Source organism: Eublepharis macularius, chromosome 3 (assembly GCF_028583425.1).
Source record: "Eublepharis macularius isolate TG4126 chromosome 3, MPM_Emac_v1.0, whole genome shotgun sequence".
Lineage (NCBI taxonomy): Eukaryota > Metazoa > Chordata > Lepidosauria > Squamata > Eublepharidae > Eublepharis > Eublepharis macularius.
Genome location: NC_072792.1, coordinates 178,839,902 through 178,853,813, shown reverse-complemented (window position 1 = coordinate 178,853,813; position 13,912 = coordinate 178,839,902). Strand labels below are relative to the sequence as shown.

General features: G+C 45.2%; 1 protein-coding gene across 3 annotated transcripts in view; it reads right to left on the bottom strand.

Annotated features, from left to right (window-relative positions):
- Positions 1-13,912, bottom strand: part of PAK1 (p21 (RAC1) activated kinase 1) — a 142,481-nt gene that overhangs the window by 78,904 nt on the left and 49,665 nt on the right. The window contains exon 1 of one of the 3 annotated variants that reach the window (XM_054974074.1): positions 5,539-5,556. The exons of the other annotated variants lie outside the window; for them this stretch is intronic. Within the exon in view, the coding sequence (XP_054830049.1) occupies positions 5,539-5,550 (12 nt within the window). The 5' untranslated portion in view covers positions 5,551-5,556. Of the gene's footprint in view, positions 1-5,538; positions 5,557-13,912 lie in introns of those variants that run through there. 3 annotated transcript variants of the gene reach the window in all.

Genomic DNA, 13,912 nt, shown 5'->3' with positions numbered 1-13,912 from the left:
TAAGTAATTAAAGAACAATGAACGGGTCAACTAAATTTGCAATCACGGATAGAACTACAGCTAACGATATATCTACAGCATAAAAGTAGGAACTGTTTGGATTGGGCGAAGTGGAACGTTGCCTCATTTCTTGCTATAAAGTCAATTATAGGTTGCCATGTTTCAGCAAAATCAGAGATACTCGATCTGCTTTTGTTGATCTAGAATTTTCTCCATTACAAATATGTCCCATATTTTCACCCACTCTTCGTTCTCTCAAGCTCCACTAATTGCCCCTGGATAGACATGCCGGAATCATTGTTGAAAAGTACAAAATACGGAAAAACAGAAACATGACTGAAAGGAGGGCTTAGTCCATAGTCACCCTTTCCAAATAGCAACACTCATCGACACATCTGAAGCATGCCATTTCAGAGCGATTCGTTTCCTTAGGTCTCGAACACAAGGCCGTGAAAGCCTTCGACAATACACAATACACAATAATAAGGAACTTTTCATCGTAAGCACATAAAAACATTCCGCTGCAATAAGAACCCTCCAGAATAAATCATGAGAAATGGGACGCTTGGTTATTTACATACAAATAAAAAAATATCTACCCAGTAATTAATGCCTTTGGTCTAATTCTTTTGGTAACTGGATTGGACGGAGTTGTGTTTCTACCCAACCCTTTCAGCACCACTGAGCCCAATGAAATCAAGTTTTCACTTCAACTCCATCAGGCAGGAGTGGACAAAGACAAACCATTGAGTTTCACAGATGCCAAGAAGAGCTGAACCTGGTCAGATGCAAAAGCAAGTAACTTTAAAAAATTTCACCACTACTGCCTCTCTTGGAGGCTTGGAGGAGAAAGCAGAAATAGAAATGGCGGATCCACATGGCAGTTTCCCCCGACACGTTCCTTGACTCGGCCCCTCACCATTGTCACTTCCCACCACGCCCCCAGAATAGGGTTGCCAGGCCCCCTCGATCTCCCAGCGGGAGATTGAGACCTGGCTCTTACCTGGAGGGGGGGTGCACGCTCCTGCAAGCGTGATGACGTCACTGCTGGGAAGTGACGTCACCACGCAGCCTGTTTGGGCGCGGATCGGGCCCGTTGTGGGCCCCTGTAGAGCACAGGAGCACTCCTGCGCTCCGCAGGGGCCCACAACGGGCCCGATCCGCACCCAAACGGGCCCAATCCGCACCCATTTTGGTGCGGATCGGGCCCGTTTTGGCATGGATTGGGCCCATTGTGGGCCCCTGCGGAGTGCAGGAATGCTCCCACGCTCCACAGGGGCCCCGATGCAGACCAAAACAGGCCCGATCCTGGCTGTTGCTGTGCGCGGGGGCGCACAACACCGCAGGGGGCGTGCATGGAAGGTGCCCCCCCGCTGGCCAAGTAGGGAGGGGCAGGGGTGGCAGGGTGGGGGCAGGAGATCCCCCACCCTCACCGGGGGTCTGGCAGCCCTACCCCAGAATGCTTTTTTAAAAAACCCAATAAAAGGTCTATAGTTTTCAGCTTTAAAAGAAAATGTGTGTCTATGCTGGGCTCAGAACACCGTTTTGGAAGGAGGAGTAGCTCCTCCCTCCCCCAAGCCGCTTTTCTGCACCAAAACAGCAGGGGAAATTATTTTGCTTTGGGCGCAATAAAAACAGGTAAATAATTCCCCCTCGGCACCATTTTGGCATGGAAAAATGAGGGGAGGGGCTCTGCCTGTTGCAATGTTTTCAGACAACTGGGGTCTCCTTTGTTTTTAAACTGATGTTCCCCGCAGCTGCTGTAGGGAGGCAGAGGCCATTCTCACACTGCTTACCGGCCATGGAACCATTGTGCCGAGCTCCCGGAATGGCAGTGTCTTCCTCGCATGATTTCGGTTCTCGCGTGAAATCACGCCGGGAAGATGCTGCCATTCCAGGAGTTTGGCGCGATGTTCCGTGGCCGGTAAGCAGTGTGAAAACGGCCAGAGTTGGGTCCAGGGAACCCAGATCCAACTCTAAAAATACTAGGTCAAGTTTGGTCCTGAATTCTATGCTTGCTAGATAGCGGAAGTATGGTCTACAGTAGAAGATTCAGGTCCAGTGGCACCTTAAGAACCAACTAGAGTTCTAGGTATGAACCTTTGAGAGTCAGAGGTCCCTCTGACAAAGGCTAAGAACATTTTCCAGGAAGTAAGCCCTGCTGAATAAAATGGGACTCACTTCTGAGTAGACCTGCTTAAGATTGCTCCCATAGGGAGCTTTGACTTTCCAAAGTTCATACCCTGAAAATCTAGTTGGTCTTTTAAGGTGCTACTAGACTCAAATCTTGCTCTTCTACCACAGATGAACACGGCTACCCACCTGAAACTACTTTCACCCGAGACTAAAGCTTCCATTTGCACTAGATCAATGGTTTTCAATGGTCCTTTGTGCAAACTGAACTTTTAGAGGAAGAGGAAGTGCACTCCAAGCCAGAGACTACGTAGCGTGCAAGGAACTTGTTCAAAGGATCCCTGCCTAAGCTTCTATCAATGCAACCTAGAGTCGCATTCACCTTTTTTGCAGCTGTACCATATCCTTCACCCTGACCTGGATAGCCCAGGTGAGCCTGATCTCTTCAGATCTCAAAAGCTAAGCAGGGTTGGCCTTGGTTAGTAATCGGATGGGAGACCTCCAATGAAGACCAGGGCTGCAGAGTCAGGCAATGGCAAACCACCTCTGTTAGTCTCTTGCCATGACATCCCCACCAAGGGTCGCCATAAGTCAGCTACCACCATCACATCCCTCACTTAGAGTAATTCACACTTGTAATAGTTAAGGAGATAGCCTTTGGTTATTGTACAGGACTAGCTAGTGGCTTTAAAGACTAGCTTTCCTGTACTCCTTTCCATGGTGGAAAACACTCCAAACATTCCCTCTCACATTGTGCTGAAATTTTTTTCAGGTAGGAGGACCACAATTCAAGCAACGGCAAAGTTGCTATACCAAATCTTTTTCCATTTCAGCGGCCACCCTCTGAAGTCAGACGGACAAAAATTATCCAGAGCTTCAGCTAAGCCGCACTAGACTCCCTCCATTTTTCACAATGCTATTTGCAATGGAGAGGTTTAAAAAAAGACCCTCATTTCACATTTCATTTCTTGCCATTTAAGGACAGAAGCCTAATTAGGCATCCCACTTTTCATGTCAAGGCAGACGAGAAAGATCATTCTCCATTCAGACATAATTAACATCTCATTCAAATATCAGCACTCTGGTCAAGTCACACACACACAGAGTGGCTATTTCATTCTTGCCTTTAACTGTTTTAATCGTTCTCTCTGCTTCTCAAAAGCAGCCTTGGAAATCAACATTCCAACATTTAGCTCATCAGACAGTCAAAATGCCGTGGATAATGAACCTTGTGAAGTATATTTGCAATTCCGATACTGGAAATGTATAGGAATCACTTTGAAGACTTAAAAAAAACTAACAAGCAGGGCTTTTTTTCAGCAGGAACACGGTGGAACGGCATTCCGGAACCTCTTGAAAATGGTCACATGGCTGGTGGCCCTGCCCCTTGATCAGGGGGCGGGGATCTCCCCTCTGCCTGGAGATCAGAGGGCGGGGCCACCAGCCGTGTGACCATTTTCTCCGAGGGCAACCCACTGAGTTCCACCACCTCTTTCCCCAGAAAAAAAGTCCGGCTAACAAGTATTGTTTATGTCTAACAGAACATTTTAATACAGACCTCCTTAGGTTGGCAAATGTTGATGCTTCTTCTTTACCTTCAAGCTGTTATCATTTATCTTAAAGAAACAGTGAAGCAAAGAAAACTAATCTGGATATTTCAATTATTCCAAAACCTGAGGCATATTGAGTCTATGGGGGAATAAATAGCGGCAAAGTTAATAATTTGGAGACTTCCCTCACATACAGCAGTAGGTAATGTTATTTAGAAATGGTAACTTGTGGACATGCCTTAAGGTGAAAGGAAGGGGGGTGCACTATCTTATAAACTTTTAAATATTCCTGTGACATAAATTAAGGGCTAATTCTGGCTAATTCTCAACTGCTTTCAACATTCTGTCCCTCCATGTGTTAGAAAACTCAATTTATTTTGAGGATGTTAAAGTATTCTCCAGTTTGCAGGACCTGAGCACGTCTGTTAATGATAGGACGTTCTGGGGGTCTTTCCTTCTTAGGGTCGGCATAGGTCAGAGGCAACTTGATGGCATATAACACACACAAAGCACTGTTAAACTACTTGCCTGCCTCTTCGAACCTAAGACAGAAATGGACCTTCCTTGCCCTTACAGTTGTTAAAAGACATACTTCAACACTGGAAAGACAAAAGCCCACCTCCTGTAAATCCCTGGACTGAAGACCTTATAAACTTATCAACATTTAAACGCATCACGCAGAGAAGACAACTGCACCTGGACTTATATTTAGATATTTGGAAATCTTTTATAAATATCTATGTATAGATTTGCCAATAGTGTTTTTGTAGCCAGCATGGTATTCTTCCTTTTTTTAAAATTCTGTTTGCTTTTTTACTTTTGTCTTTATGTTTTTGCACTAATAAATACTTTTCAAAAAAAGTATATCCCTCCAGCAGCAGGTTTATGAATGTCTGTTTTCTTAGTTAATTTACAAATTGAAGTTTTACAGCTTATCTAAGGAGTCCGCCAAGTAGACTCTTTCATTGTCTTATATCACCAGCACAGGTCCAAGTCAATTCATTGTTAGATGAATAAAGTGAATTTGCATACTTTCTGCTTCTGCAGCCACAGAAAGGGGCAAAAAAACAACAACAGAGATCTCTAAAGCGTCACCTCTCCAATTGAGCCATTCCTCTGATTTCTGGCCTCAGAACTGCCAAGAATGCCTTTGTATCCTTAAGGGCTAGAAACTTATTTTTTTTAAAAAAAGATGAAAGCAGATATTCTTAGAAACTTGTCACCCATTGTCACAGATCGAGAGGAGTTAGCCATGTTAGTCTGCAGTTGCAAAACAGTAGAGTCCAGTAGCACCTTTAAGACTAACCTACTTTATTGCAGCATAAGCTTTCGAGAACCACAGCTCTCTTCATCAGATGCATCTGACGAAGAGAGCTGTGGTTCTCGAAAGCTTATGCTGCAATAAAGTTTGTTAGTCTTAAAGGCGCTACTGGACTCTTTACTATTTTGTCACCCATTATGACTTTTTATTTTTTTCTTGTTGCAAAATCACAGCACATGTAGCACCCATAAAGGGTAGAATAAAAATGATGGCGAGGGCCACGAAGGCAGTGGGGCACTAGAAGATCAAAAAAAGCCAGCTCTGGGGAGCTCTGCCAGGGAGCCGCTTCCTGCCAAGACAGCGAATCTACAAATCAACAGCAGATGCCATACATAGATAATGCTATCCAGCGCATACAAATTGCCATAGCCTCACACCATCCCTAAGAACTCATAAAAGCATAGCATTTATAATTCATGCGCGCCTGGAAGCAGACAGTGTCAGAGAAAGAGAGAGCGCACATGCACCGCTTCAAAAGGGAGGAAAAATATGAAAGAGACGTATTAGCCCAGCAATTCTTCTCTCTTGCCTTACCCTGCAAACCATTTCAACTGCTTCTCTCAGCCCTTGACATTCCCTTCCCCTGAACGCCAGGACTAGTACTCTCTAGTCTCCAGACTAGACATCCCACAGGCACTGCAGACAACTTTCATAGACTGTATCTGAAATTCCTGCTCTTCCGGTTTTGTAATAGGACAAGAGCTATGTTTAATAAACAGAGGCGGTTCCATCCTTCAGAAATCAGGATGTCTGAAGTAATGCTGATAGAGCCCAAGAGAAAATAGAAGGTTTCTTCTATGGAGCCACATCACAACGTCCATTTAATGATCTTTCCCACCCACCTCACAGGGTGTTTTGTTGTGGGGATAATAATGACATATGGTTGTGGGTTTTCCGGGCGGTATAGCCGTGGTCTTGGCATTGTAGTTCCTGACGTTTCATCAACAGCTGTGGCCAGTCACGGCTATACAGCTCGGAAAATCCACAACAACCATCGTTCTCCAGCCGTGAAAGCCTTCGACAATATAACGATGACATACTTTGTAAACCGCTCTGAGTGGGTGTTAAGTCATCCTGAAGGGCGGTATATAAATTGAATGTTGTTATTATTATTATCAATATTATATATCTTTCTCCCACCCCTTCTTCAAGAAACTTAGGGTGGTGGTACAAGATTCCCCCCTCCCACTTTATCCTCACTACAACCCTGCGAAGTAGGTTAGGCTGAGAGAGAGAGAGAGTCACGGGCCCAAGGTCACTCAGCTTCCATGGGTGATTAGCGATTTCTCCCCAGTCCGACACTCATCACATGGCAACATCACACGGAAGCGTTTTTGCAGGAAACATTATCAATAAAGAGGGCTAGCGCAAAAGAGGCTGGGACTGGTCCATACATGACCGGAGAAACATGGAACTGGTCTTCCTTGCACATCGCCACGATGGAGGCCCCAGTTCTTTCCCTCAGAAGCTTTGCTACCTGAGGCAATGTTGACATGGAAAGTAGGGACCCAATATTTTAAAAGAATCTTGTGTTCACATTTGTGTGTATGTGTATGTGTGTGCATGTGCCATCAAGTCGCAACCAACTTATGGCGACCCCAGCAAGGGGCTGTCAAGGCAAGTGAGGAGCAGAGGTGGTTTGCCAGTGCCTTCCTCTACAGAGTTTTCCTCAGTGGTCCCCCATCCAAGAACTGGCCCTGCTTAGCTTCCAAGACCTGATGGGATCGGGCTACACCGTGCCACCTTCCGTATACATGTTTACCATGTATCATTACAACTACATCTTCACGTGATCGGGAATATACTACAAGATGGAAAAGACGGCGTGAAAGGGAAGAATCGAACTGCTTCACTGCGTTTACCTGAAGGGATGGAAAGGCTTCTGTGACAGAAGATACTCCTTGGTGGTAGACCACAAAGAAAATGGACCTTGAGAGCACAAGTCACTTCTCTGGAGGGCTGGGGCAGAGTGAATCCAGCTGCTTCCCCCTGTCAAGGCCGACAGCGCCAGCCACAGTTTGTGGGCAGATATGAAAGCCTTCTACAGCTCTGTCTATACATTTCTAGAACAATTGTTTCTGGAATTCTAGACTGCCAGGAATTCTTCGGACGAGTATTTGCTTATCCCAGAATCTTGAGCATCTGCCCAAAATATATCATCAGAGATTCCATGGTATATTTTAGCAGTTGGGCTCCCGGTTCAAGCACCAGCTAAGCTGATTGATTTAATTTCTAACTATTTATATGCTTATTATGTAATTGTAAATACAAATTTAATTTATGACTTTAGAACCTTTTTTTGAATATTGTGTACCCCCCTGAGCCTGGTTTCAGGGGAGGGTGGTTTAGAAACCCACCCTTATTATTATTCGAATTATCCGAAACACAATCAACAATAAGCAGAGGTCACATGTTATTATTGATTGGCCTTGCTAAGCTGATAGAGGTTTCCGTCGGAGACCTAAGTATCAACCAGATATCGACGTAATATGTATGCTGTTCCAAGTAGCGCTGTCTTTTGCAGTTCTGTAGATGCTATGTCAGAAAGCGTTATTGTTGTTGTTGATGATGACGACGACAACAACAATAATTGTCTAGGGCTGAGGTTCCCAACCTTTTTGAGCTGTGAGAGTCAGTTCTAGATCCAAAGTGATGGGCAGAACTACAGAAGGCAGAGATAACCACAAGTTGGCTGCTCGAGAGGTGGAGCCACACACACAGATGGGCACACACACAAGTGCAGGAGAGAAGGTTAATTTCAAAAATACACTGGGAAAGTAGAACAAGGGGAACTAAAACCAACACAGTGGCAGCTACCATTGAAATGTTATTTTAATCTGCACAGCCAATCCGATCTCCAGTGGACAATCTGTGCTCTACTGAACAAGAGGCCACATGCTGCCACCCATTTTCTAAAAAAAGCAATGGCACTAGGAGAGAAGTTGGCAGGCGCTATGGTGCCCACGGGCGCTGCTGCGTTGGGCACCCCTGGTCTACAGCCTGAGCATGAGTGCCCCAGAACACACCCATTCCTCCCTTACAGTGAAGGAAACTTGTCCATTATTGATCAGGTTTCCAAGAAGAATCAGAATTTGGAAAAAAACAGGTGTACAATGTGGTTTTTTTAAAATGGCAGGTTAGGATTCTCATCATGACGTTGTCATAAAGCACTGAAATTCTTTACGAAGTGAATGACAGGCCAATTTCCACCGCCCCCATTTAAAGGGTCCCTGATATTCTTCGGATATTCATCGGATTTTTGCAAACGCTTTACCTTGGCCCTGCTCTGGTGCCGAGGCAGAAAGGCATAATTCTCTTTGTTGACATCCCCCAAAGCGGGTTGTTCGGATGGAGCCAAGCGATTCTAATTATAAAGAACCTCCGTCAGCTTTTTCCCTGCCATGCACCGAGAGGCTATTACTGGGCACGGCCCCGGGAGTTCTTTGCCTTCTGTTCCCGGCTGGCATTCTCGCAACTTCGCCTTGGCAGCCTTCAGGGTAACGGATCCAGGTGTCGGCTTTCAGCTGCAAAACCCCCAGATGCTACGCCCCCCCCCCCCAAAAAAGTTCCTTTCGCAGGATCAAAAAGGTAGGGAGGAGGTTTCAGGGAAGAAATGGCCACCTGACCTCCCAGAGGGAAGGGCAAGATTAAAGCACAGCGTGCATTATTTGATATCCCCGCTCAAGAGCAGGTAATAAGGACAGATCACAAATCAAACTGGGCACAAGCGATCCAGAGAGAGAAAACCGGAAGGCTTAATAAGTGTGCAGGAGGGCTTCATCTGCAGAAAGATGAGAGGAGATAATTCAAAAGGGCCCACTGTATTTGCGTGTCCGTTCAGAAGCGGCTGCCTACACACATTGTGTGCAATCCCCTACCTCGCAGAAACCCTCTCTCAAAATTCCAGAAGTGCCCGCAGGCTCAACAAGGTTGGGATCACATGGTTTACAGCCACCAAATGGCGTTGCTTTACCCTTCGGCAACTCTATAGCTTCAGGTAGGAAGGCTGCTTGCAGGGAGAGCGGACTATAAATTAAATAAATAAATAAATAGCCATGCTGCTCTGCAGGAGAACAGCAGGGTTTGAGTCCAGTGGCACCTGTGACCCCAACAAGATTTTCAGAGTGAACGCTTTTGAGAGCTTTCAGATATCTCTAAAAAGTTTATACCCTGAAAGACTTGCCGGTCTCTAAGGTGCCACTGGACTCGGGAACAGAACCCTGATATATTAACCCCAGAAATGCCGGCCGGCAATCCCCAGAAGTGGGATGGGGCAGAGACTTCTTGGAAGTCACTTCCTGTTTTGAAACAGGAAGTGACATTATGACACTAGAAATTTCAAAATCTCCTTCATCAAACTATAGAGACTTTGGAAATGCCTAGAGTGTCTGCTGGGTTTGGTCGTGTGAGAAATGAAGTTCAGCAGGCCATAAACGTAACTGCTTTATTAATTCAGAACTCAGGGCCAAGCTACACATGACGAATGACACTTGAACAGCAAGTGTATTTCTCCCTGTTCACTTGCCCTCCACTCAATCCACTTGCCATTCAAGTGTCATTCGTCATGTGTAGCTTGGCCCACAGTCAGGAAGAAGGCTGAGCAAGGGCAGGGAGCATTAGTAGGAGCCCCCCCCTCCCAACCACCATACCCAAAATAACCCCAATTTGGAAGGTAGTGTGGAAAAAACAGTTCAACCGTAGACCAGGATCACCCACAAGAACTGTGACAGCGTGTGTCTTTAGGTTTTTTTCTCTCTCTCTACTGGAATGGAAGAGTACAGACAGTTTAAGAGTGTACCTGTTCCTGTCCTCCAGGCAAGAAACAACTGGCTAGAGTGCCTTTTTCAAAGTAGAATCCTCCACACACCCTGAACTCAATGCAAAAGACTATGCATAGCTACTATTTTTCTCAGCCAAGACAGAGTGGCAGGCACTTCCTCCTCCCCTATGGTTGCCAACTCTGGGATGGGAATTTCCTGGAGAATTGGGGGTCGAGCCTGGGGGGGCAGAGTTTGAGGAGAGTTGTGATGCCATAGAGTCCAGCAAAGGTTGCAATGCTAGAGAGCCCACTTTCCCAAACAAGCCATTTTTCTCTGTAGTCTGGATATCAGTTGTCATTCTGGGAGACCTCCAGGCTCCAGGCTCCACCTGGAGGTTGGCAATCCTATCCTCACCAGTGTGACGAGGTGAACATCGCGGGACATTACTGCAGGGAACAGAGCTGCCTTAAAAAGTCAATATTAGCACCACTTGAGTAGTAAAGCAATAGGCCCAGAGTTGGTTGCAACCATTTTTCTCCAGAGAGAAGATCCATCCTTGCCCGAACACAAAGTGGACTTTACTAATCGGATGTGGGGGTCAAACATACCCCAAAGTCAATCACAGAAATAAACAAACTTGGGGCTTGCATCACTTGCTACCACCTGCCAAGAGGGAGAGAGGGAAAAAATCAAACTTTTATTAAGTGTTTTCCTTTGTAGGTAAAAAGAAGAGCTGCAGATAGTTACAGCATAGAAGAAAATGAGTCTGCTTTTTGTCAATTTCACCCTGAACATTCAGTTCCCCTTTCAGTGTAAAAGGTGGTAAAAATGACCCCAACACCATCAGAGTACAGACCTCAATTTTTTTAAAAATGGCAAATGAGGAAAGTAGGAAATGAAACACCATTGGTCATTGGAACATGAACAGTATGATGTTGTATGAGTCTGAAAAAAGTTTGTCATTTCTTCTTACTTCTCTGGGTCAGTCTGAGTATGATTTTAGGACTATGAGAGACACATAAAGGTAAAGCAAGCAGTGAGTCATTACTGACCCATGGGGGGACGTCGCATCACAACATTCTCTTGGCAGACTTTTTGTTATGAGGTGGTTTGCCATTGCCTTCCGCAGTCCTCTACACTTTTCCCCCAGGAAACTGGGTACTCATTTTACCGAGCTTGGAAGGAAGGACAGCTGAATCAACCTTGAGCTGGCTACCTGAACCCGGCTTCCGCCACGATCAAACTTATGTCATGAGCAGAGCTTGGGCTGCAGTACTGCAGCTTACCACTCTGCGCCACGGGGCCCTTGAACAGACACATGGCAGGCAGAAATTCAACCAGTATAGCTTTCACATAGTGGGAATTCCTTCTCCCTTCCTTGATTCCTCCGTATATGAATCTGCCCTACGAGTCAGATTATGGGTTCATCAGTATCTTCTCTGACTGGCTGCGGCTTTCGGGGGGGGGGGCGTGTCCAAAGGCTTTTCCCTACAGCCGCCACCTGAGCGCCTTTAACAGAGATGCTGAGGACTGAACCTGAGACCTCTTGCAAGCAAAATACATGCTCTACCTCTGAACGAAGGTCTCTCTTATCACACTAGCCGTCAACTCATTGCTTTCTGAACATTATTAACTTGCAACATGATAAACAGAAACGAGCATCCTTTGGTAGAAGGAAAAGTCATTTGGACTACTTTGTTTGTTGCATTGTTGGAGAATGTGGAATATTCTCTATTATTCGGACAGAGCAATCTTAAGAATACTTTCTTGGGAGTAAGGCCTACCTAGTAGACCCAAGTAGGGATCTGAGTAAACCTGAATAGGATTGCTGTCTGAGACCTGTAGATCAAGAAACGCTGCCAAAAATGTTTTTTTAAAAAAAAAAACTATAGATCCAAGGCCCAGAAATGCTGCAAATCCACATTTTAAAAGATCAAACTTTGATTTTTTTAATCAAGCCCTGTCAGCTGCAGCAATATTTCATTTAAATTATTGCTAGACGGAAAGGAATGGCAGTTTTTCTAACTTAAAAAAACAAACTCTGCTCCAATCTTAGAGAAGATGAGGGGGGTTTCTTTTTCATCAAATCTAGTTTGGGGGGACAGCACAGAGGGCGACTTTTTTTTCCTTGACAGACCCATCTAATTCATTATGGAGCAAACTTCAATCTGCTACTAAGATAGCATGATTAACTGCTATCAGATAAAACTTGTGGCTTTTAAAAATAACATTTCACAGAAGAGGAGAAAACACAAAAGGAAACACAAAATCTACCCGCGCCTCCTCCAGCTGTGACGGTATTACCCATTATGTATTTACCGTCGTTATACAAGATACGATTTAAGGGATACATGCAGTTCATTATCTGCCCTGCAGTAAAAGATACAATAAAGGGGGTCCCAGCAGCAAACTCATTACTAGAGGAAACATTACAGAACCTTTACCAAACGCACTGAAACGTTTACTGGAATGGCACCGTCATTTATAATTAAAAATTAAAGACTGGGTGGGGGTGCATTTTGTTCCGTGCCCCTTGTGAAGAAAAGCCCCACGCCCCAGGATTTCCATTCAAGCTTCCTGTAAACGGGTCCATACCTTACCTATGCTCAGAGGTTATTAGGCGCCTTTTACTGGATAACAGGGCTCAAAGGAAAAGGCAGGGTGGATATGACTTCATCTCTCAGCAGAAGAGCCATCCAGCTCTTTATATACACAGATATCCTCGTCAGAAAGGACAAAATCACGCCTTGAAAAAGACCAAAGGTGTTCAAAAAACCAAATGGGAAAGTGTCACCTTCGAGAACAGGGAAGGTTCATGTATAAAAATCCTCGCCCAGAGTAAAGTGCATTCTGCCATTCGATGTGCACTGAAACTGTTATTGGATGCAATATACAGAAACCAGAATCCCCAAATGTACTAGGAGATGCTTGAAAGCATTCAGGCTGTGCCAACTCAGATACTGTGGGATGGGTGCCAAGTAGGATTTTCCATGCCACACCGGAGCACGTTTGTGCTGTGACAGCCCACCTGTGGGCACTAACACTGCTACAGTGGAGTAGTGGCTGAAGCAGGGATCCCTGATATTTTTAGAAAGTGGGCGGGGCCAAGTGGGGCTTTTGCAGGCCTTCTGATTGGTCACTGGAGATCTGATGCGCTGTGCAGATTTTTAAAAGGTGGTGGCGGCAGCAGCCACCACAGCATAAGGGTCTGCAAGAAAATGTTTTTAAATCGTATTTTCATTTTAAAAGGCATCTGTTGAGCAGAGCTTCTACATGAAATGTTGAAAAGTGACCCTTAGAATTATGCATAGCCTCACTCGTGACGTTTTGGGGTTGGCTCTGCCTCCCATTGCAGCCATTTTATGGTTGTGCCCACCATCCAGAGTCAGAATCCCAAACGTATCCGCAAAGTCAAAAAGGTTTGGTTAAACTAGAACTAGGGAGAGACCTAGGATCAAATTGGCCATGAAGCTCGTGATTTGACCACTTCCTCTCAACCTGACCTACCTCAAAGGGCTGTTGTGAGGGAGAAATAAAGTGGTCCAACCACTAATCCCTGACTGATGAGAGGGTGGCTTAAAGGAGCAGCTAGCTCAATTCACTACGCCTCGCCCAGCTTAATGCTCAGGACTCCTGGTGTGAGAGAACTCAGAATTTCTTTCTCTCATATATGGCCAGAAAGGTTGGCTGTGTGTGTTTTACTTCCCCTGAGACACTCTACATCCAGTCCAGAAGATTTTTAAAAAATAAACTTTTATTTACAAGATGAACAACATAGGAGTGAGTGGTCCAAACACATGGATACGTTGTTCTTAAAATGTGAATTTTGTAACAGTGGCTGGCTACAAAATAATACAATAGGCGTCCGCTGCTAACTATCTTTGCTGCTGTCCTTCAGTAGCCTCAAATCCTTCTTATATTGATTGAGCTTTGTATTGCCTGTACTTATTCACTTTCAACAGAAGGAATACCCTGCCTTGTAGGGTGTTCTAAGGTTGCCACAACTCTGGGTTAGGAAATCCCTGGAGATTTGGGGAGTGGAGCCTGCAGACGGTGGAGTATGGGGAGGAGAGAGACCTCAACAAGGTATAATGCCATAGAGTCCAAACCAGCTGTTTTCTTCAGGGGAACTGATCACTGTAGCCTTG